At 39.8% G+C, this 22166-nt stretch overlaps 1 protein-coding gene and 1 long non-coding RNA gene across 2 annotated transcripts in view; one reads left to right on the forward strand and one right to left on the reverse strand.

Annotated features, from left to right (window-relative positions):
• Window positions 1-335: 335 nt before the first annotated feature.
• LOC149098172 (uncharacterized) overlaps window positions 336-22166 on the reverse strand; it is a 143707-nt gene continuing 121876 nt past the window's right edge. The window contains exon 2 of the long non-coding RNA XR_016203617.1: window positions 336-497. This is a non-coding gene — a long non-coding RNA (uncharacterized LOC149098172). The remainder of the gene's footprint in view (window positions 498-22166) is intronic.
• LOC149098173 (uncharacterized) lies at window positions 5340-6647 on the forward strand. Its single transcript, XM_089278810.1, has one exon. It carries the CDS (start codon window positions 5369-5371, stop codon window positions 6227-6229), a length of 861 nt encoding a protein of 286 aa, XP_089134936.1. The 5' UTR covers window positions 5340-5368; the 3' UTR covers window positions 6230-6647.

The raw sequence follows: 22166 nt of genomic DNA on the forward strand, positions 1-22166 counted from the left end.
ATCAGGCGAGCCCACAACGACAAAGAGAACTCCAGTGCATCAAAGATGGAAACGAAATGTACAATACGGCAGAGGGGATTGAATTAGCAATCGCAGAAATGAAATTAGGCGTGGGATGGGATATGGCCATCGAGGTAAGCTATTCTATCTTCAGTATATCTGGACAGAGAGTCGACAGAGAGAGGGTCGCGAACTGTTCCCATACTGTTATTTCCATTTCATAGTAATGAATCATAGTAGGAGATGTTTCGGTCCTAACCACGCTTCGCTCATGCAAATTGAACGAAATTCAGTGACAGCTCTCCGCTTGGAATATAGAAGCAACTTGTTCAGTGTCAATTTGTGAACTCAAGATGTATTTACTGTTAGTGTTTCGTTTATATTTTATACAGACTGTTGAACAGCCAGCTTCGCCAACTACCAAGAAAATGAAGCCTGAGTGAAAATAGAAGCTATCATATTAGTATCAATAAACAACGCTTTTGTGAACAGAATAACTGTTGTCTACCTTCGTGTGTTTTTACTCGGAACAAATATTATACGGTGTCTATCTGAGAATGAAACTTTTCGCTGTAGCTTTTGGACAAAGACAGTTTTCTTCCATACATCTCTGTTTCTATTCCATAATCCAGTAACCTATTGCGAAGCAAACATACAATTACAATTAAATGAAATTGCATTGTGATGTTGTGAAAAAAGTAACTCCTTTCATCGCAGCGCCCCGTCGACCGCCATATTGAATTATACACTGTTGCTACCAAATAATGTCACGTGAACGAAAATTTGCGCAGCGATTGGTTAATGGTTTGTTTTGGTCGAGGTTATCAAATCTGATAACGATCCCGGACTGAGCAATTGTGCAAAACAAAGCACCGGAAAGAAATTTCCCCTGGGGTTTGTGCTACTTCAGGGCACACCCACAAATGGACATGCCTGTCCGTGCTTTTGTCTGAACAAGTTAAGGTGGCTGAACACAGTTTTTGATACCTGTGTTCATTCACCTTTTCTCTAAAACCCTTGATCCCTCGGTCGCCCAAAAAGGGAGCAAGCAAGTTAACAACACAAACTTTGGTTTTTCGATGGTTAGGCTGACGTATGTGCCGTTGGTATGGCAACATGACTAAATATAAACAGGCCTTTAAAATCGGTTTTGTTTATTTGCAGAATCTAGTCATTAGATTTTCTTTATAATTTGCATGCAACAATCTTGTAACGATTCTCACAAGTTAACACCATTTTGCTAATAATTTAACAGAGAGATCTTTAATTATCCCTTGTTGAAGGTTCACCGGAACATTTAGAATTTCCTTTGGTAAAGTTCAATTATTTTCAATACTCCAGTTACTTATTTCCTTAAGTATTTTCGTGCCAAATTTCGTGAAATTCTAATGAGTGGTTTTCGAGTAATAGGCGTATTTCCGAGAGTGCAATTTTCATTCAATCGCAATTTTTTGACTTACTACGTATGCGCTGCATTTAACTGGGTTCTTTCGGTAACAAAGAAAAAGCTGAGAATTGCTGGTTTCTTTGCATCGTTACCTTTTCTAACATATCTTTCTAGTAAAAGACTAAAGCCATCAATACATTGGGTTCAATTATAGAGAAAAATAACGCAGATAGTGCAGGTGTTGAGTAAATAAAATGATCGCTGTATTGGTGGCATGTTTGTTTTTTTTTTCGCAATCCTTGTGCGCGCGCTGAATTGCATCAGCAAAAGCGCGTGCGAAAACTGTGTTCGGCCACCTTAACGGCGAGGGAAAATCCGTAGTATAATATAGACCCAAATATGTTTGGTTAGTTCCGCGGGCAAGATGAGGTCGAGATCGCCACTCTATAGTGTGATGGTCTCATTTTATAAATCCTGTATTGACCAAGCTTATTCTGTCAAGACTGGCTGGTTATTGGCATCGCTCTTTGCTGCGGCATTATATGAAGCTCAAGCTGCGTTCATTGTGTCGAAGCCAAAATATCTCTGAATATGATTCTAGTTAACAATTATTCCACGAGCGGGCGTTGGACATGAGATCATAGATAGCCAACGAGGCACGTAGTCCCGAGTTGGATATGATTGCTTGTTGTTGTTTTTTTTTTTATCAAAAATGACCCCAAAATAAATATAAAACTAAACTAAACTAAAATTAAAAACGCATCCCCGCCCAACCCCCCGCCCGCTCCCAGAAAAAAAAAAAAATACGCCTACGCTTAACATATTTGTAGAGCATGGTACAAAAAAAAAAAAAAAAAAAAAAGGTAAATAAATAAATGCTCGCATATTTGTCCGCGGACATTATCTGTTCCGAGAAGCTAGCAGTTTTCGGAGAGCATAACTCAAGGAAAACTGTGATCCTCAAAGAACAGATAATGTCCAAGGACAATATCTCCGAGCATATTTTCGCGCCAAATGTAGAGTATAGAGTGTGTTCACGGGACGTCATCAAATTCCCAAGTCCAAACCCAAAAAGCCACTAAAGGTTTTATCCTCATCAGGCATAAGAGTTACTAAATTTATATCTGTTAACCACTTTCGACCTCAATAGCGTCCTTCGTTTGGAAACCAGCGCATTTTGACTTTCGGAGTTATGACGGTGCGTGAAATAAAGCTAAGATCGCGTTTGTTGAACTCTTAGGAAAGTCCACATTGGTCTCCCTTATGAGTTAAATTCAAATTTTCTCACGAGCATCCCTTCCCTTTTGATATGGAAGTTCCTCCCCCCAGGTTCCCAAATCTCTAACTGAACGGGAAGTGAAGGAGTGAAGGAATGATGGAGTGAAATCGTTCTACCGCTACAACTTGGAAAATAATAAATATTTTTCAAGTTAATAAAATAATGGCAAGAGGATAAAATACTGTTCAATTGACATTTCTTCTTTCTGATGGTAAACGTAAAGCTTTTGAAAAATAGTTAATCCGTAAACGAATAGCACATATCAAGCCCATGTGGATATTTTCAGCTGTTTTCTTTATTGTTTGAGAACGTTTTTTATTTAGCACCAGCGTCTCAATGAAAGTCCCAGTTTGTCGAAAATGGAAATGAAAGATGCTGAGCGTCCATGCATGATCGAAAGACTGCATGGGAAAGTTAACCAAAGGACATTCGACATTTTTTATGAAGATGGACATTCGTGAGTGACGCCAATGAACTATTTCAACGTAAGTAACACTCTTTTAGTAGCATTGTCGCTATTTATGCTATCTTCGAAAAGGGCTTTTTAAACCTGTCGTGTGGCACTGAATTTTCACGGGAGTTTAGTTTTGCTAATCGACGATATTTTTTATTTTGCGAGAACTGATTTTTGCGATTGTAGAAAACTTGTTTTTCTTACTGGGTAATAACCTTTGCTATCTTCACGAAGTCCCGTTAAAATACCTCTGACAAACCGAGTTCGCGAGCAGTACTGTAAGTTAAGGACCGAGATTTTTTCCCCATCTATTTATGGTCCAAGGGCGAAGCGCGCGGGCCATAAATCAGAGGGGAAAAATGAGGAACGTAACTTACAGTACGGACCAAGAAAACGAGGTTAGGCCTGGGTCGCGCTAGAGCCAATTTTGTTTGTATAAGTAATAAATCTGTCAACAAGTAGCATAAAATAAGTGCGACCCCAGTTTCAAAAACTTACCAAATTTTTGAGGATTGCCAAAATTTCGCCAATTTTCAATTTTCGCTTGCGAGGAATTTGCCAGTCTATCGCGACCGAAAAGTAAAATAAAAAGATTGCTAGTTTGAGTTTCGCCTGAATTGTAAGCAACGCTTGATGTTTCATCAAGGCCCAATAACTTTACGTCCGTAGATACTGCTCAGTTTTATTTGTGTAAAAATCCAGTAAATTCTCTGTTGTCGATGAATGAGAGCGCCCGCCGATACGTGTTTTGTACAGTCAGTAAACATGACAAATTGGACTTCCGCCGCACTTTCGTGTGAAAGCGTACATCGAACTCAAACAATAACTCTCTAGTTTTTAAATAGGCCCTTTGCACGATCCGGTCACATGGTACAAAATCAGACAAGCTGGTGAGCAAGTTGCGCAGTGGAACTTCCAAAACAATGCAACTCGTACCAGTCCACCTGTTTTGGTAGTTTTGGAAGTCCCACTGCGCAACTTGCTCACCAGCATATGTGATTTTGTACCATGTGACCGTATCGTGCAATGGGCCTATTTAAATAAGATTGATAAATGTTTGAGAACATATTAAAAGCTAAGCTGGAAATATGTGAATAAAGCCGAAATAGTCAGCAAAGCTTCAATGACGCTTTCTTTAATCAACTTCGAATAACGATTTCGATTTTGTTGATCGAGTTTATTTTATCAAAACTCCCTGTCTATTTTCATTTTCGCAGTGCAAAACTTCACTATGCTTATGCTGAAGAAACACACATGATGTTAGTAGCCTTTTTTGCGTTCGTGAAATTTTTTGCAGCATCTCAGCATAAAAGATAACGAAAGAAATCTTTGCCAAGATTTGTTGACAATTGAAAAGACCGACTCGGACTTGAAAGTGCGCGAGCTGCACAATGCAAATGAGCTAATTGTACGCGTCAGACTTTCCTTTCAAAAACTTTTGCAAACTCACCAAACAAGCATAAACAATAAGAAACCATCAAAACAGGTTTGGGTTATGATTAACCATTGTCCGGAAAACTCACAAATTAATTCGATACCAGAGTAGAGAGTTTCTTGCTATATTCTTAAGTCAGAACAAACGCAAAAACATACGCGTAAGCTTACAACAAGCGCGAGCAGATCTTATTATTCATTCCGAGCGCGAGATTGAAGTCTTGTTTTCGACCCTGAAAAACCCACCTTTTCCTTTAGCTCAGGCATAAAACTACATATAAGCGCCCTGGTTCGTATTCCCTGCCTTATTCCCTGCCATCGCGGTGAAAAATACGCAAGAGAATCTCGCAACTCTCACCATTTGATCACGCAACGTGACAGCATTCACGCGAGAGCCCCCGACATGTGCGTGGAACAGCGCGGATATATGACGTCAGGATGGCGCAATTTGATCTAAAAATGGAAAAATTGTCCCATATCATAGGTGCGCGCGGATCCCAAGACTTACGGTCTCCGTCCCCGATTATGACTCCTGATTCAAGCTCTTAGGAAAGAATAGTTCTTCAAAATAATGAAGGATATTTGATGAATTGATTTGAATAGCTCCGCTGTAAACTCATCGATGCGGAGAAGGGTGGAGGAGTCGACAGGGCGTAGAGCCTAAAATGTTCAGAAAGCGTTGAGAGCGCCTGGTACAAGCGGTTCCTCTCAGTCTTTAGAACACTGTTTTGAAAAATACAGGAAGACCTTGTATATTCGACGGTATTACGCCTAACCATGAGGAGCTTTGCCCAAGAAAAAAATTCTCAGCAGGATGCGTAAAATGAAACCTTGGCTTGTCACAGTGAGGCGAGAGATCTCAGTTATCACACCTGCTAACCCGCCGCGAAGACGAGTCGACGTCCAACACCACGTTAAAGAGATCAATCCCTCGTTAGTCGTACGGACAGAAAAATTTCTTGGATCAGGAACATTTGGAAACTGTTATCTCGCTTATTACCGAGATCTGCTTGTGGCTGTAAAAGAGTTCAAGTCTGTGAAAAAGTGGAGCACTAACGACCTCAAAAAAGAAGTACGCCAGGAAGCGAGAATGATCAGCTACCTCGGAGATCACAGTGGCGTGCCTTTGCTATTTGGTGTAATAACTAAGAGCGAGCCGCTTCGGCTTATTACAAAGTTTCATGGCCGAAAACATAGAAGCCTGACCTTGTCCAGTGCCACTAGAAAAAAAAATTATCTGGACAAACCTGGTTGGCTCGGTGTGTTAACAAAAATCATCGAAGCGCTCATGCACATACATTCGTGCGGTATCCTGCACAACGATTTGAAAGCGAACAACGTCCTGCTCGAGGAACGAGAGAACGGGTCTGTAAACCCGGTAATTATAGATTTTGGCAAAGCACGCTTTGCGTCTGATACAAAGCCTGCGGTGGCTGTAACAATTTCCAAAAGAGAGGAGTACCAGAAGCGCTACCCTCATATTGCGCCCGAAATCGTGTGTGAAACTGGGATGCAAAGCTATAAATCAGACACATTTTCATTTGGAAGAATCGCCCTTGCTGTACTGGATTTGCTACCCACAGCAACTGCTCGATCAATTAAGATGGCCAAATCGGCTTTAAACGATGATCCTGAACAGCGTCCCTCGTTAAAGGAACTGCTTAGCGTCCTTTAAAGATTTGTCAATTGAAGTAAAGAAACTCAGTCGTTCTCAAATAGTTAAACAGGCCAGTATGAAGTAATTTTGTAAATATGTCTTATAGTGCCCTCGTTAGTTCACGTTTTCCTTTTTAGATGAAGAACCTCATATTGAAAATGTTACCGCTGGAATAGTGATATTTACGGATTATCTGTGTTTCTCTTCAAAAACTGTGCTTTCAGTTTAGTGTTGCGAATAGAGAATCATCACGTTACAATTAAGTTTTTTCGATGAGCAATGAAAGTACTGTTTCCGGTTATTTAGAATTCGACTTGCAAAGATATATATTCTTTTTTATCAGAGAGCGACATGCTTTTAATACCACTAGTTGTATATGTCTCCGAGGAACAGCGGCATTAACTAATTATTAAAAGTGTTTTTAGAGAGTAAATAATACGTGGTTTATGAGAGTTTTATCCAGTGACACCAACGCCGCGAAGACAAACGTGACCAAATTTCTCCTCGCAACATACAGTTACAGCCACGCGTATTGATGTCTGGAAACCATTTGTTTTCATGTCATGAGATACTTAATTAAATTGGTTCTTGTTTCTTTCGGCATGCATTTGACCGCCGATAAGTGCGAAAAAAGTAATTACTGGAAATTCCTAGGGGACACCAAGAGCGTAGTAAACGTGTTAAATACGGTGTTCTCTGTCAGTTAATGATAAGCCATGGAGGAGAATTTCTCCTTCTTAGCCTAATTTGCATATTTTTTTTCGGAGGGCAAAGCTCGTCATGATCCTATCATGATTGTCGGGGTAAAAACATGATTGAATTTCTATTTGTTTGCATATAGAAACTGAGTGAGAATGCAAATAACTGTCCTTGTTAAAAGCAACTTGAAACACATCATACCGGAATCATCTTTTCGCGAGTTTACGTGATAACAAGTTCCTGTTAATTATCGCCAGTGTAACCCCCCAGCATTAATAGAATTAGGAACAACTTCTACTCACGGATGAGTAAGAGCAAAACTATGATAGGACCTTGAAAACTTGACACTTCGTTGACCACATTTTCGCATTAATTAATTTACCGAATCATATGCACCCATCAAGGGGAGAAAACGCGTTTTTTTAATGAGCACGTAGATAATTTGTTATGAACAATATTCTTGAGGGGGTGAGACCATACGTGTTGTGCGTGACACGCAGTGAAGGACATTACTACCGTAAAGTTTGCGAAAGTGTTGGCACGTTGGCCAAATATCTCCGTAGTTCGATTTCCCTCAATTCCTGGCAACGATGAGCTCTCAAGCCTACTGCACGAGTAATCCTTATCTAAGAGGGGTTCAACGTCGAACGGGGAAGGAGGGGGGTGGTCAATCTTTGTACCTTAAAGAGTAAACAGATCATTGTAATGAATGGTTTTGCAAGCAACACACTCCAGAGGGAGTGAACTAATCCTGTGCGATGCGACCTGTTGCATAGAACGAGCTGTATTCAATGAGGGTCTGAATGAGGTTCACCGACTGGCGACAAAGGGCGAAAAATATTACTGACTACTGACAACACGAGGAAAAATGTAGCGACTAGCGACAAAGAAATTAACTGAGATTTACCGACAACTAGCCTGCGAACGCAGACGTATGTCTCCACCGAAAATAACGTGTGGGAACTCGTAGGAATTTTAAGCCAATCACAGCTTAACTCAAGTAGCCCTAGAACTACTGCGCGAGGTATTCGCTGCGAGGAGCACTAGAGTTTCATTTTATCATGGAATCTGATTGGCCAAAGAGAAACAAAAGTCATTACGTCACAGAAATCGTTTGCTGGCTCGGGTTCGCAGACGTTATTTTCGGCGGAGACAAGTGACAGCCTGAAATACGTCTACGTTCGCAGGCTAACGAACAACCGACAAAGGTCGAAAATTTTAACCGGCAACCGACAAAGTAATGAAATTTTTTAACCGACAACGGACGCGTGGAGCCACCCCCCCCCCCCCCCATTTAGACCCTCTTCAATTTTACCACAGTTTTTAAAAAGTCGCTATTTCAAGGTTAAATAGGTGCTCAATACTTTTAGAATTAATGTAAAGGAATAGAATACTGCATTTGAATGTTCAAGAAAAACAAAACATGTCCAAGGGAAACAAAACACAATCAAGGTATCTGTTTTCGGCAAATAAACTGTCCGATGTGTCACAATTGGGAAACAGTCACCCCTCTTGTGCTAAGAATCTGAGTAGTTGGTTATCAATACTGTCAATAGCGTTCTTCAGTCGTAGATTGCTGTTGAGGTTACATTTCAAGGCAAGATATCAGTGTTTTCATGATCGATATTCGAGCGAATGAGCTCTTGAACCAAGATATAAAGTAATATATGCAATTGAAACGTAGCGCCGGCATAAAATTCTCTGCGTATCATTTGAAGCCCTCGAGGTAACCTAAAGGGTCCTGAAGTCTCTCCATTTTTAAGAACAATTACTGGTTCCCGTCACACAGCCTCATTTAATTTAGCAAACAAGTAATACTAGTATAAAAAATTAATGAGGGTTTACACACGTATGTGAAAATGATATAGGCTCATTGCGAATTAAGTTGTTTTTCATTCAATTGAATACTTCAATCTTAATTAATATATCTCAACAAGAGATATTCTTTTGATCTCAGTTGATATTTTCCCTTGGTATCAAAAGTGTAAACGGTTAATTCCTTTTGATGGTCGAGATCCAGCTATCGCTAACAAATCTTGTGAATAGACAATAAAACGGTATGATGAAATAGTAAAAAAGTCAGTGTCAAGGACATGTAAATAAGATGTTCCGACTTCCTTGAGCGATACAGTACTTATCAAACCATCCGTGGTAGAAGCGGATGGCGGGGGCTGACCTGAAAGAAAATCAGTCGAATTAAACATTTTCGGTCCCTTTAGATCTCAATTTTTCCATGCAAATTGTTGGGTGTTTAGCTAATTGAACCGATTAATCGATCTTATATTGCTTCTTAATACGATCTACCTCAGCGGAAGTTTGTTTGTTCTTAGAGCGTCCATCGAAACTTAACTGCTCCCCTTGAAATACCGGTTATATGAACAACCTGATCTTAACTTACCATAGCTCAAACAAAAATACCTGACATCATTATGTAATGCTTTTTAGAATCAGGTCCGCGGTCGAACAAATTCCATTCATTTTCTATGAATTATATAGTGCAAATAAAATTAAATGAACCATGGTATAAAAGAAAGCTCTAGCTCTGAATATTTTATAGTTATCCATCTGAAAGAAATAACTGGGCAGAGATCAGGCTAAATGGATTTCACATGTACTTTTCTAATAAGGAATATTGCTACTAAGGTTATTGCAATCTTAGATTTTATGATTCTGAAAGTTTAAGTTTAAAAGGGCTTATGTTTTGTATTTTGCCCCCGTTAAGGTCCTCAGTCTTTTTTGTTAAGCGTCTTCTTAATGATCTATTAGGGGACGTTAAATATACGGTACGCCCTGCACAATGTTTGCTGCTTGCAAGAATTGAAATGCCAGATTGAAACGCGGGTTTCTGAAGGGTAGTTTCGGACAGAGTTTTTGGGCGTTCAAGAGCATATTTCAAAGGACTGCGAGACAAAAAAATATTATGACGAGCACATCAAAGTTCTATAATTCGTGTTCAATTTTAACATACGACATTTATCGATGTATTAATCAATGAACGACCATGCTACAATTGGACATATACAGGCTGCAGTTATGTGTTTACTGGTCCCTGTGGAAGCCAGAGCAAACTGGCGGAGACCTGCAACAGCTATCAGCCTTCAGTCATTTTTAAGAAAAGAAGACGACTGTCAAGCTGGTAATCTTTTACAGATTCACTTCGTTGGAGGTACGACCCGGGCAAGATGGTACATCTACAAAGACCTTAACAACTAGTAAGTCACAGTAAAAACTACATCACCCCACAGTGTATGCTATAGTGTTATTGCTTAAGGTCCCAAATTTAGGGAGATTGTTGCTTTCTGATGCAGCTGTGCTACCTTTTTTTATTGCATGTTATTGAGTCTTGTTTAGTTACAATATTAACTGAAATTGTTTTCAGAAGTTTTCCCTAATAGTGTATTTTGTATTTCAAAGAATTTACGATTGAGGATACCGGAGGAAAAAAGTGTATTCAATACACTGATGAACAAGGCGGTAACACACGGTACTATGCGCTGAAGGTCATTGACAGGGCGACGGTCACGCCGACAGTCACTTTTAAAACTACCTTTTAGCGTCTTTTAGCAAGTTTATTTTATATACACTTTTTACTGATATTACAGTTCTACTGAGGGCCGCACCGGACCGTAACACGGTTAAATTTATTGGACATCCAATACAAAGTTGAAGTTTGAACGAAACAGTGGCTTTCTTTCCACTTAATCTGAAATCCCTGAGTTTGTGAACGTTCTTCGCTCAAACGAAACCGTTTCGATTTTGCCGTTATTTTGGTGCGAGCGATCTATGAAAACAACAGTGTTCAAGAAAAGTCAATTTGGTTGAAACATTGCACAATATCAGCTGTGAAATATCGGAAGTCTATATATGATATTATCAGGAGCCATAATCGGGGACGGAGACCGTAAGTCTTGGGATCCGCGCGCACCTATGATATGGGACAATTTTTCTATTTTTAGAGCAAATTGCGCCATCCTGACGTCATATATCCGCGTGGATCCACGCACATGTCGAGGGTTCTTGCGTGGATGTTGTCACGTTGCGTGATCAAATGGTGGGAGTTGAAAGACCTTTGGGGATTATCTTGCGTATTTTTCACAGCGTAGGTAGGGAATAAGGCAGGGAATACGAACCAGGGCGCTTATATGTAGTTTTACGCTCTGAGCTAACGGAAAAGGTGGGCTTTTCAGGGTCGAAAACAAGACTTCAATCTCCCGCTGGGAATGGATAATAAGATCTGCTCGCGCTAGTTGAAAGCTTACGCGTATGTTTTTTCGTTTGTTCTGACTTAAGAATATAGCAAGAAACTCTCTACTCTGGTATCGAGTTACTTTGTGAGTTTCTCAGACAATGGTGAATCATAACCAAAACGTGTTTTGATGGTTTCTTATTGTTTCTGCTTGTTTGGTGTGTTTGCAAAAGTTTTTGAAAGGAAAGTCTGACGTGTACAATTAGTTCATTTGCATAGTGCAGCTCGCGCACTATCAAGTCCGAGTCGGTCTTTTCAATTGCCAACAAATCTTGACAAAGATTTCTTTCGTTATCTTTTGTGCTGAGATGCTGCAACAAATTTCACGAACGCAAAAAAGGCTACTAACATCATATGTGTTTCTTCAACATAAGCATAGAGAAGTTTTACAGCGCGAAAATGAAAATAGACAAGGAGTTTTGATAACTCAATCAACAAAATCGAAATCGTTATTCAAAGTTGATCAAAGAAAGCGTCATCGTACATCTCGTAGTTTACTGATTATTTCTGCCTTATTCGCATATTTTCAGCTTAGCTTTTAATATGTTCTCAAACACTTATCAATCTTAAACATATTTAAATACTACAGAGTTATTGTTTGAGTTCGATGTACGCTTTCACACGAAAGTGCAACGGAAGTACAATTTGTCATGTTTACTGACTGTACAAAACACGCATCGGCGGGCGCTCTCGTTCATCGACAACAGAGAATTTACTGGATTTTACGCGAATAAAACTGAGCAGTATCTACGGACGTAAAGTTATTGGCCTTGATGAAACATCAAGCGTTGCTTACAATTCAGGCGAAACTCAAACTAGCAAATTTTGTTTTACTTTTCGGTCGCGATAGACTGGCAAATTCCTCGCAAGCGGGCGGCAAGAGGAGCTAGGAATCTATGAAGTCCTGAAGCTCTGCTATATCTAAATATATCCAGCTGTTTTTTGCTGTGTAATGGAAAAGCTGTCAATCTTCAACATATGTGAAATTTAAAGTGGGGTAATGTATAGCTCATGTAACAGAAGCATCCGTCGGAACACAACTTGGTCAGCGATATATATCTAAGCTTAAAGCGGAACATACCTAAATTCGACACTGTCTTACTTCACTCAAACTGGAGCAGCTTACGACGAAAATACTTAAGCAAAATTCCAACAGACGTAAAAGCGTTGAGTTGTGGGCCAGAACATGAAAAATGTCGGGAATTTCGGACGCCATTTCCCCCGCGCGACATCTGCAAAAATCCTCGCAGCATGTACGCGCGTGTGCCGCAGGCGATGGCGCAATTTGTTCTAAAAATAGAATTATTGTCCCATATCATGGGAACAACCCCAATACTAGAACTGGCGCGCGCTTACGGTCTCCGTCCCCGATTATGGCTCCTGATATTATTTAAAACTGTATCATTGGATGATACACCTTATTCCAAAATGGCCGACATTTAAGTATTCTTTTGTTTACTTGGAAATTAGCCCTTGTTGCCTTGTTCTTAGACTCGAAATTCAAAAGAATATTTTCCCTTAAACGAGGCAACAAGGGCTCATTTTCAAATAAACAAAAGAATACTAAAATGACGGCCATTTTGGAATAAGGTGTATGCAACTGAAGAGTTTACATTGGCTTAGCCATCATGGTATACGAGTAATTATATCATGCACTACAAATATGGTGGGCGTGCCCGTAAGAATTTTTTATTTTTGGGGCGTTTTTGTTTTCATTTTAGTTTAGTTTTCTATATTTTGGGGCGTTTTTGTAATAAAACAATTATTACACTCGCGCTTGTTGAATATGAGATGATTACATCCAACTCGGCGCTACGCGTCTCTCGAAACTCTACATTTCCTCGATTTCCATTCGGTTTTCGGGATGCGTTTGTTTATATCAATATCGGAAAGCAGTGAATTATCATGAAATTCAAATAGCAGAGTTGATTTACAACATTTTTTAGTTTTTCTCTAATAACCTTTTATTGATAAATTTTTCTAATTAAAATTTTTTTCAAAGTTACAGTACTTTCCTCAAACTCCAACAATACTTGTCACGATATTGAATAAAGAATTGTTTGTTACATTTGTTGTTTTTCTTTTGACACAGAGATGAGCTAAAACAGATAAGAAGATAAGAAGATGTGGAGCACAGGGTACCAATTCAATGACACACAGTGATCAAGTTGTCCTCAATAACTCCATTAGTCTTAGTCTCACCTGGTCTTGGGTATCCAGCATTGGCGGGAGATCATCATAATCATCCTGAAGAGTGAGAATATATATTTACGTAAAGGAAGGAGTGCATATGTCGCATTCAGTGGAGGATTTATCAGACTTTCAGTATTGAAGATATGTCAACACATTACCTCATTTCCGCATGTCTCCATATGGCGGCGCATTGTTGACAGGGCCACGGGCGTCTTGCATATCATGCAGTCTTCATATTGATCTCCCCAATCCAGATTGCTATCGTCTAAAGTAATGTCAATCTGCACTGGCCTAATGTAAATACGGCCAGTGCCAAAGCAACGCATCTCTTCTGTACTGCAACTTCCGTATGATACGATACTTAGTTCCGTGCGAGACTTCTCTTTCATGGTGAGAAGTTCAAACCCCCCACAGAATTTTAAAGGTGTGAATGCTCTGAAACAAAAGGAAAAAGGAAGTGCTGACTGTTTGCGAAACCAACACACTGCTAGAACGCTCAAGTACATGTACAACCTTTGCGCAGGTCTTGACAATTTCTTCAAGGTATTGTCTAAGTACATAGGTGACACGTTTAGTAGCACAAACTGTGCTTACAATCATCGTGAAAATGGATGTGGATTCAACCAGCCAGCCCCCAAGTTGCCAACGCTAGCTTTGTGCACATATCTCTTTCTTGTGTGTTGACTCTGAATCAATTTACCTACTCACGTTATGGAAGCTCTCAGTCTTAAGAAGTGCACAGATTTTCTACCTATTTTAGCTTCATAAAATTCATATTAAATTAACGAGTATAATACGAACGAGATGCGCAAACAAAGAACCGGCACTTACTCGTACAAAACTGACTTCACGCTTTCCGCGTCAGCGTTAATGGGAAGAAGAATTTTCTTTTCCCCCAATCCGTTGCCTTGAAGGCGTAACTTTTCGGCCGTAGAGGGAACTCTATCCTGCTCTCTATCAGAAAGACAAACGAAAGTTCTTGTGATAGTTCGTTCTGAAAGAGAAAGGAAATGACATACTTAAGTTCAGTTTCAGGTTTGTAATATTACCCGCGAGCATTGTAACCGAGAGAAAACGGGATGGGGGTACTTCATTGCGATAATTCACATAAGCAGTCAATTATATCGACACGGTTACTATTAAAGTAAAAAGAATAAATGCATTTATCCATAGGCACATTTGCTGATTTACCTTTCTGTACAGAGCCCCTGCCACGCTGTCCCCTTACTCCCGTGGGCCGACTAGCACTGTATGGCTGCATTCTCTAGAGAAATATGGCAAAGATATTGCATGTCGTTGATGCCAGGCTGATGTCCCATACCAAAACAAGTAAGGTTTTCCGTACTCCGCGTTTCAGGAAAAACCATTTCCACAGGAATAAGAGAATTACGAAGTATCGGAGAGTTCTTTACATAACGTAAAACAACGTTATTAGTTTGGAAAGCGCTAAAAACTGAAATTTCCATGAAACAACGAAGAGGTTTACAATTTTTCTTCAGTTACTTATTTTAAAAAAGACTTGCATACCATTTGTCGGTTAAAAAGCCGACGGTGCTCCTGGATAATAGCCGAGCTTCCGGTTGTTGTTGTAGTAGTAGGAATACCAGAAGACGGACTACAAGCAGACGTCGTGCTTGAGGCAGAAGTAGAGGGAGCTGCACCCAACACTTCGAAAGCCCTTCGAAGAAGGGTGGCTGCTTCTGTTGCTTGATTCACAGATGCACTCTAAAATGAACATTGTACGAGTTTAGTTTAGACTCAAAACTAAACCTTCATCAAGTTCCAACATAACCGTTTCCAGAAATAATCCAATAAATTAGCAAATAAGATAATTTTTGGTCTTGACAAGAGGTGGCCAGTTACACTGTGATGACACCAGAAATGGTAAGAAGCGGGTTGGGAGAGACTATCCCCCCCCCCCCCACAGTCCCCGGCAAAAAAAGTAGTGAGATAAAACGACGATGTAGATGTCACTATTTATCCCAACATAGGGCTTACAGACATGATTTGACAGAGCTACTTAACTACAAAGATTTCTCTTCTTTCTTTTCCTTTTCGGACATTACAGGGACACAAACGGTAACGGTCACCGAGTGATCATGTTTTTCCCACTTTCGACATCCGCCCTTTAAACGAAAACGTGGTTGTTTGCACGTAAAGAACTGACGCCAGAAAAGTGAAATGTATATACTTTAACCCCCCGGGCCCGGGGGGGGGTACTTTGGGAATTTCTGGGTGGGGATGTGCCGCTGGGACCCTGGAACCCTTAGCCTGTACCAGAGTTAGTTCAGCTGAATTTTGCTACCCAATACTAGAGTGAACTTCCCAAATACCCCATCTATCGACACTATTGAGGCTTATTTGCGTAAATTTAAACTTGCCGATTTGAGTTTTTTATATTTTTGAGTGGCAATTCCTGGTTTCCTTAGTCTAGATAAAATCTTCAACCAACTAGTCAGTTTTGTGACAAATTATACCCTATTCCAGACCCAAACGCTCTGATTTTTATACCCTATCCTAGAGTAAACAGCTTGAAAAACACACCCTTCACAGCGGCACATATCTATATAGCGCACATATGGCAGTGCCTCCCCCCCCCCCGGGACTTTAACCGTGTATGAAGTGCATTGTTTGCAGGTCGGATTTCCATGCCGATGTTCGGCGTTTGCCGTCACGCGACGCTTATCACTAGTCAATGGTAAGCTCCAGGGTAGGGGGGCCGGGCATACCCAGGGCGATTTGACATTTTCGCCTATAGCTGGTTTTCACATGACGTCACTAAAATTCTAACGACAAAACTATTGATCTTCCTGAGATTTTACTTTAATGATGTATAAGAGCAGCTAAAAACTAATATTCACGCAAATTTTCGCTCCGAATGGGTTCTTGGTTTTGTGATACACTACGCATGAATTTCTAAGCTTTTGCGTGACGCGGCATTTATATGACGGCCTAGAGAGCTGTCAAGATGGTTAAAAAAGTGACTTATTTCGGGGAACCTGGCTATCTGAACAGTTCATGTCTTAGAAAAAGTATTATTTTAGTGTTTTAGAGTTCCTCGAGAGATAAATTCACGCTTTTGTGGCAAAACTCAGTGTCAGATGTTTCTGTTGGTTTCCGGCCGCCATGTTGGTGCCCATACGGATGGGCACCAGCATGGCGTCTCCATACAAATCTCTATAAATTTGGGTAAAAAATTTCTCCGCGTATCTCGCATAAGAAAAATTGCTGTGACCAGAATTTTGGCGAGAGTCTTTGCATATTTACCTTCTTTCATTTCCCAGTTTCTGGACTTAATCTATTGACCGGTTTTGATTTTGATTTTGATCTATTTTGAATTGCGTGACACTGAAAACCAGCAATTTTCACGTCAAAATTCTTTACCCATGGGGAAAACACTGATGTCAAATACCCCTTCCACACCTACAGCCATTTTTTACCCCTTCCACTGGCTTCCACAGTCTTTCTTTCCCGTCTAGTTATATCCCACGCTTTGTAAAGAGGCATTTCTCCCAACAGCAAACGCTTTCTAAAGCTGTTTAGCCCAACACGGATTAATATTCAAAAATGAACGCCATCTTGAAGGGTCAGGCAAATCGGTCAGAAATAACAGTGTTTGTATGGGAATCCGATGGCAACAATTTTTTTTCTAAAATGTAATTCTACACAATTTGTGAATCGCAATGTTAAAAAACTAGGTAGAAGACTGTATTCACCAAGTTTGAAGGATGTAGCTGGGCTAGAAGACGCTCAGTTAATATTTCTAATTTTCCATTCATTTGTTTGTAAATTTGACCGGGTAGACGCGGTTCGCGGGAAAAAGATTACAGACAAATGTATGGAAAATTAAAAAAATTCATTGATCGTCTTCTAGCCAAGTTACATCCTTCAAATTTGGCGAATACAATCTTCTCAGTACCTGACATTTTTAAGTCTTGATTCACAAATTGTGTAAAATTCGATTTTGCAAAAAGTTGTTTGCCATCGGATTCCCATACAAACACTGTAATTTCTGACCGCTTTGCCTACCCGTCAAGAAGGCGTCGAAAACCGTCATATGAACAATTTAAAACATAGTGTTAAAATATAGAGCAAAATCCCTACCATAGTGGAAAATAGTCCAAAAAAATGAAATCTGAAACAAGACAAAGAACAACGGTGAGTAAACTGGAGGTGTCATCATTTCCTTTGAGTTCAGGCTCGTGACTTTAACCTTCTTTGACCCTGATATAATATCCTATCCGATCTCATAAATATTGCCATAACTTCTAGGTTCCCTCTGGCACTCTCAAAGACATATCTTCTGGACAGAAATGCATTGCAAAATGAAATAAAACGAAGCAAACTTACCGAAGTTGTCCGCAACACGCTTCGCCAAGCTCGCTGAGTCGGTGTGACCCGAGTCACGGTCATTCACTCTGCTAATTTGGCGCCAAATATGATGGTATTACGTCAGACCCCACATTGACTGATCCATTTCAATCTTGACTTGTCCACTTCACTGTTGTATTTTTTGCGGTTCGGCGCGCAAAGACCGTTGTTTCGTTTCGTGACACGCTAAATCACTTTTAATTTCGTTCAATCATTTCTAATTACACTGGACCATTCCTTCTATGACTGAACAGCTCAACATTAAGTTAAGCTATTTGCTGTTTGCATGAATGATTTGACTTCGTACTGCACTGTTTGTGTCTGCATTAAATCAGTTGGCACTACACTAAACCATTGGTCGGTGAGTTGAACCATTTCTTGGTGAATTAAATGATTTGTCGATTACCTCGACCGTCCCACCATTAATTACACCATTTTGAAACAGAACACACGACCGTTTGTTGTCAGACCTGATCATTCTACGTATCGTAGTCAGATGGATTCTCATTTAAATAAACTGATTCTTACTAGTTTGTTCTATTTTGATATCGATGACTGAACCATTTCTAAATTGTCTAAATCACTTACTGTTTCAGTAGACCGTTTAACACAAGAACACCTAACTATTTGTATTTAGACAGTATCATTTGTCAATCATTTACTCCATTTCGCAAACCATCACTAAACCATTTATGTGTTGTCTGTGCCGTTTAATAATCCTGTATTTTTGGTGGTGACGGCCGCCCATAATCTATCATCTCATATCCAGGGAAGACAACAATGCTATTTTCGAGTGCTAAAATATTGTTTTTAACACGAGAAAATAAAATTCATATCTTTAAGCCACCGTGTAATTTTCTTTTTATGATATAGACAAACTGAGCAACCGAGAAAAAGCGAGAAATGACGTCGTCGATATCTCCACCGGTAAGGAAAATACGCCACTTGGGTTCCGGATGTAGTAACATTTTCCAATAAAACACCGATGCGTTTATAATAAATGATATTAGTATAATTTCAGAGCTGAACAAAGAGTTTCCTGCTATCTGATTGGTTGAGCTATTCCTTTATATAACATTTTCAGGCCTAGTTAATAAGCTCGCCAGCTTTGCCATCTCGGCAAGTAAACATGGCGGACAGTTGCTGAATGAATTTTTCATTTATTCAGACGACATCACTCCAATTCCGGGATATCTGAAAAGATGGAGAATTTTCAAAATGACTGCAGTCGCCCTTGGAGCAAGAAGCAATTTTAAGAACTCGCATTCAAGGAATTTAAGTATCGTAAACGCAGTAGTTACGTTGATCGCCAGAAGGTCAGATCGATTGACCGAAACTTATTTTTCTTCAAACTAAAGCTACTCATTTTTAGACGATGATGACGATTGCGAATGAAGTCAACAACGATAAAACAAAGGTAACGGATGAATTTTTTTTCGTAGTGTTTCGCTTGTTTGTTTTACTGCCGAACTCGATGAGCAAATTGATTTATAACTGGGCTTATTATTAAAACTACGGCTGCATACTTGTATGCAAACGAAGAATTGCGCCAGTGTTTTTATGTTTTAGTCCACTATTCTGGAGTCCTCTTTGTTCAGCTCTGAAAATGGTACTAAAAATTATTCGCCTCAGGCTCAGTGAACATTGGTAAATATTCACCTCGACTCCGCCTGGGTGAATATTTACCAATGTTCACCGAGCCTTAGGCGAAAAATTATTAAATATTCGTTGGCAATAAGAGACCATCATAGCCGGCTCTTGTTGGCAACAAGTAAACATATGTTTAGCTTGGTAAAATGCGAGTTTGCTCTGAGCGTAACGTTCATCGAGGTTTTTGTTTCTTTCGCAGAATGAGCGATGTAACTCTTCAACTACTGATGCTTTCCTGTTTGATGAGGAATGGAAACAAGCTATCACTTATAAACAAACGCTTCCCAATAACACTAACTTGTACCTGGGAGTTAGTGACGACTGCACTGATGATAGATTGATTCTAATCCGTGGCAGCACCGGTGACAGGCGCTGTCAATTTAAATGGAAATCAAGAATCAATTAATCCGGAATCGATCGGTCGATCGATCATTAAATCAATGAATCAAAGAATAAATAAATAAAAAGATAAATGAATTAAGATAAGCGTGAAACAAACGTTCATAGTGATCAGATAATAAAATCAACATGCGTATTATTTGGGAGTGTTTATGTTCGTTTAATTTATAATTTTTCCCAGTTCTACATTAATTAGCCGGCTAGGAGGGAGATAGTTGGTGAAAAATTACTTATTAAGAAGGGGTGGGAAGGAAGTAAAATTACTCAGTGAAAAGGGGAAGCGGTAATCTTCTCTCGTGGTAAAACATTGTTTACCACCTTTGATTTATTTCCGTGAACTTGTTACACAATTCAACGTGCATGCGAACGTTGAGCAGGGAACGTAGAATGAGCTGGTCTGTTTGGGCTGCCCTGCCAATATGAACTAGTAAATTACCAGTATATACAAAGTATTTACGTGCAAGTAAAATTCTACTAATAAGAATTTAGTGGAATTCTTCTGGTATAATAATGCAGAAATATGCTGCAATCTGATTGGCTGAGCTATCGTACACTATCAGCCATTAGTATGGCAACTAGTCGTTGAAAACTTTACCTAAATCCTCTTCACAGACACTTCGAAAACGCCAATAAGTGACCGTCATTTCGTTAACAAGGGTACACTGCTACGCTACTTACTATCTATCACAGAATAGATAGTGAGTAGCGTAGCCAATCAGAAAAGCATTCGTGATAGAACGCAAGTAGATTTATAGTAACCTGTGATAGATTTTCGAAGTGTCTGTGAAGAGGATTTAGGTAACGTTTTGAACGACTAGTAGATTTATACTAAAACAATTAGATTATTCGCTCTGGATTTCTATGCGTGATAATTAAATTTTCTCCGACTCTTATTGGTTATTGGTTTAAATGGATCACGTGACGCGATAGTGTTCATCCGAGGAGAGACACTATCAGCCCATGGTGCCCGTCCGAGGAAAATTCCCGGATGGATAATAATCGTCCGTGAAAATATTTCTGTTCAAAAGCTTGCTTGTAGAAAATAAACAACTGAAATTGTAAAAGTGTTTTTTTGTCCGTTTTGTTTTTCAAATTTTACATTTTGCTTTCACGGGTTTCGTCTAAAAAAGTGTAAAACAATTCAATATGATTTTTGAACTGGCGCGCGGAAGAAAATTTAGTGGTGAACAATAAAGACAATAGAGTGTTTATGTCTCGGAACTATCGGTCTGATAGTTGCCCCTTGGAAATTTGATATTCTTAAAACTAGCATATATAGCAAATATGTGTTTTAAGAACATCAAATTTCCGCGGGGCAACTATCAGCCGATGATTCCTTGACAGAACACTATTGTTTTTAAAATATAATTATCACGTTTCTGCTTATCGGCTACTAACGGCTCCCGTTGCCGCGGCCCTATTGTTTTCGTTACACTTCTTAATCGGGGCGTTACTTAAATAGAAATCTCGAGCTCATAATCTAATTGCTTAATAGTTCACCGCTAAATTTTCCTGCGTTGCCATTGGCCAAAACTGAGCACGAGCTACGATCTCGCGCGGGCACTATTTAACAACTAGTGGTAATGCATCAGTCAATTCCAGCAGTGCCCATCCACCCCGGGCAACCGCGGGGCATTTGCTCACGTTGTCAGTCCCGGGGGTGGGGCATCCGCAATTTTATCGCCGCCCGGGGGCTGGGCATTTGCGTACCCCGGGGGGAGCCCCGGGCATTCGACACACGTGTTTTGGAAAGTGCCATGGATGAGTTCATCGGGAAAGACGAGGCGTTTGTCGAACAATAGCTTGTCCGTCAGGGACTAGAGAAACTTACAGATGTTTTTAAAGGTATGCTTTCTCAATTTGAGATATTTCTTCATTACTTGTAAGCATATAAACATAAGCGACAAGGTGAACTATATTTTGTTTAATCACAAAACAATCACTGACGTGAACACGACTATTTCGCATTTCGCATTCAAAACTAGCCTAGCATTTTTTAAATTCATTAAAGTGGAGTTAAAATACTTAAGGTTTGCGAATTCAAATGATGCGATCTTCAAGACAGATCTTGCGAGCTTAACATGCAATGCATCATCATTTAAAATGTCTTGATTCTTCACAGAAAAAGTAGCCTGCGAATACAGGCGTTTATTATCGCTCGCGGCTGGAGGCACGTCCGCCGCAATCCCAGCTATCCTCTAGCAAACTGTTAAAAACAAATATAAAGAAATAAATATAATCAGAATCAACTAACACGTACTGTTGTCCTTGAAGTCTTACCGTTGCATTAAAATACTGAACAGTTGACCTTTTTATTCACTGATTAATTAAAAAACTGCAGAGGTGTTGGAAGGCGACGATCTAGGGGGCGGGGCATTTGCCCTCTTTCTTCGTCCC

This window comes from Orbicella faveolata, unplaced genomic scaffold (genome assembly GCF_042242905.1).
Source record: "Orbicella faveolata isolate gen_17 unplaced genomic scaffold, um_ofav_v1 contig_46, whole genome shotgun sequence".
Taxonomy (NCBI): Eukaryota; Metazoa; Cnidaria; class Anthozoa; order Scleractinia; family Merulinidae; genus Orbicella; species Orbicella faveolata.

Excerpts from the sequence above, each read along its gene's own strand:
- LOC149098173 (XM_089278810.1), top strand. The coding sequence starts at position 5,369 with ATGCGTAAAATGAAACCTTGGCTTGTCACAGTGAGGCGAGAGATCTCA.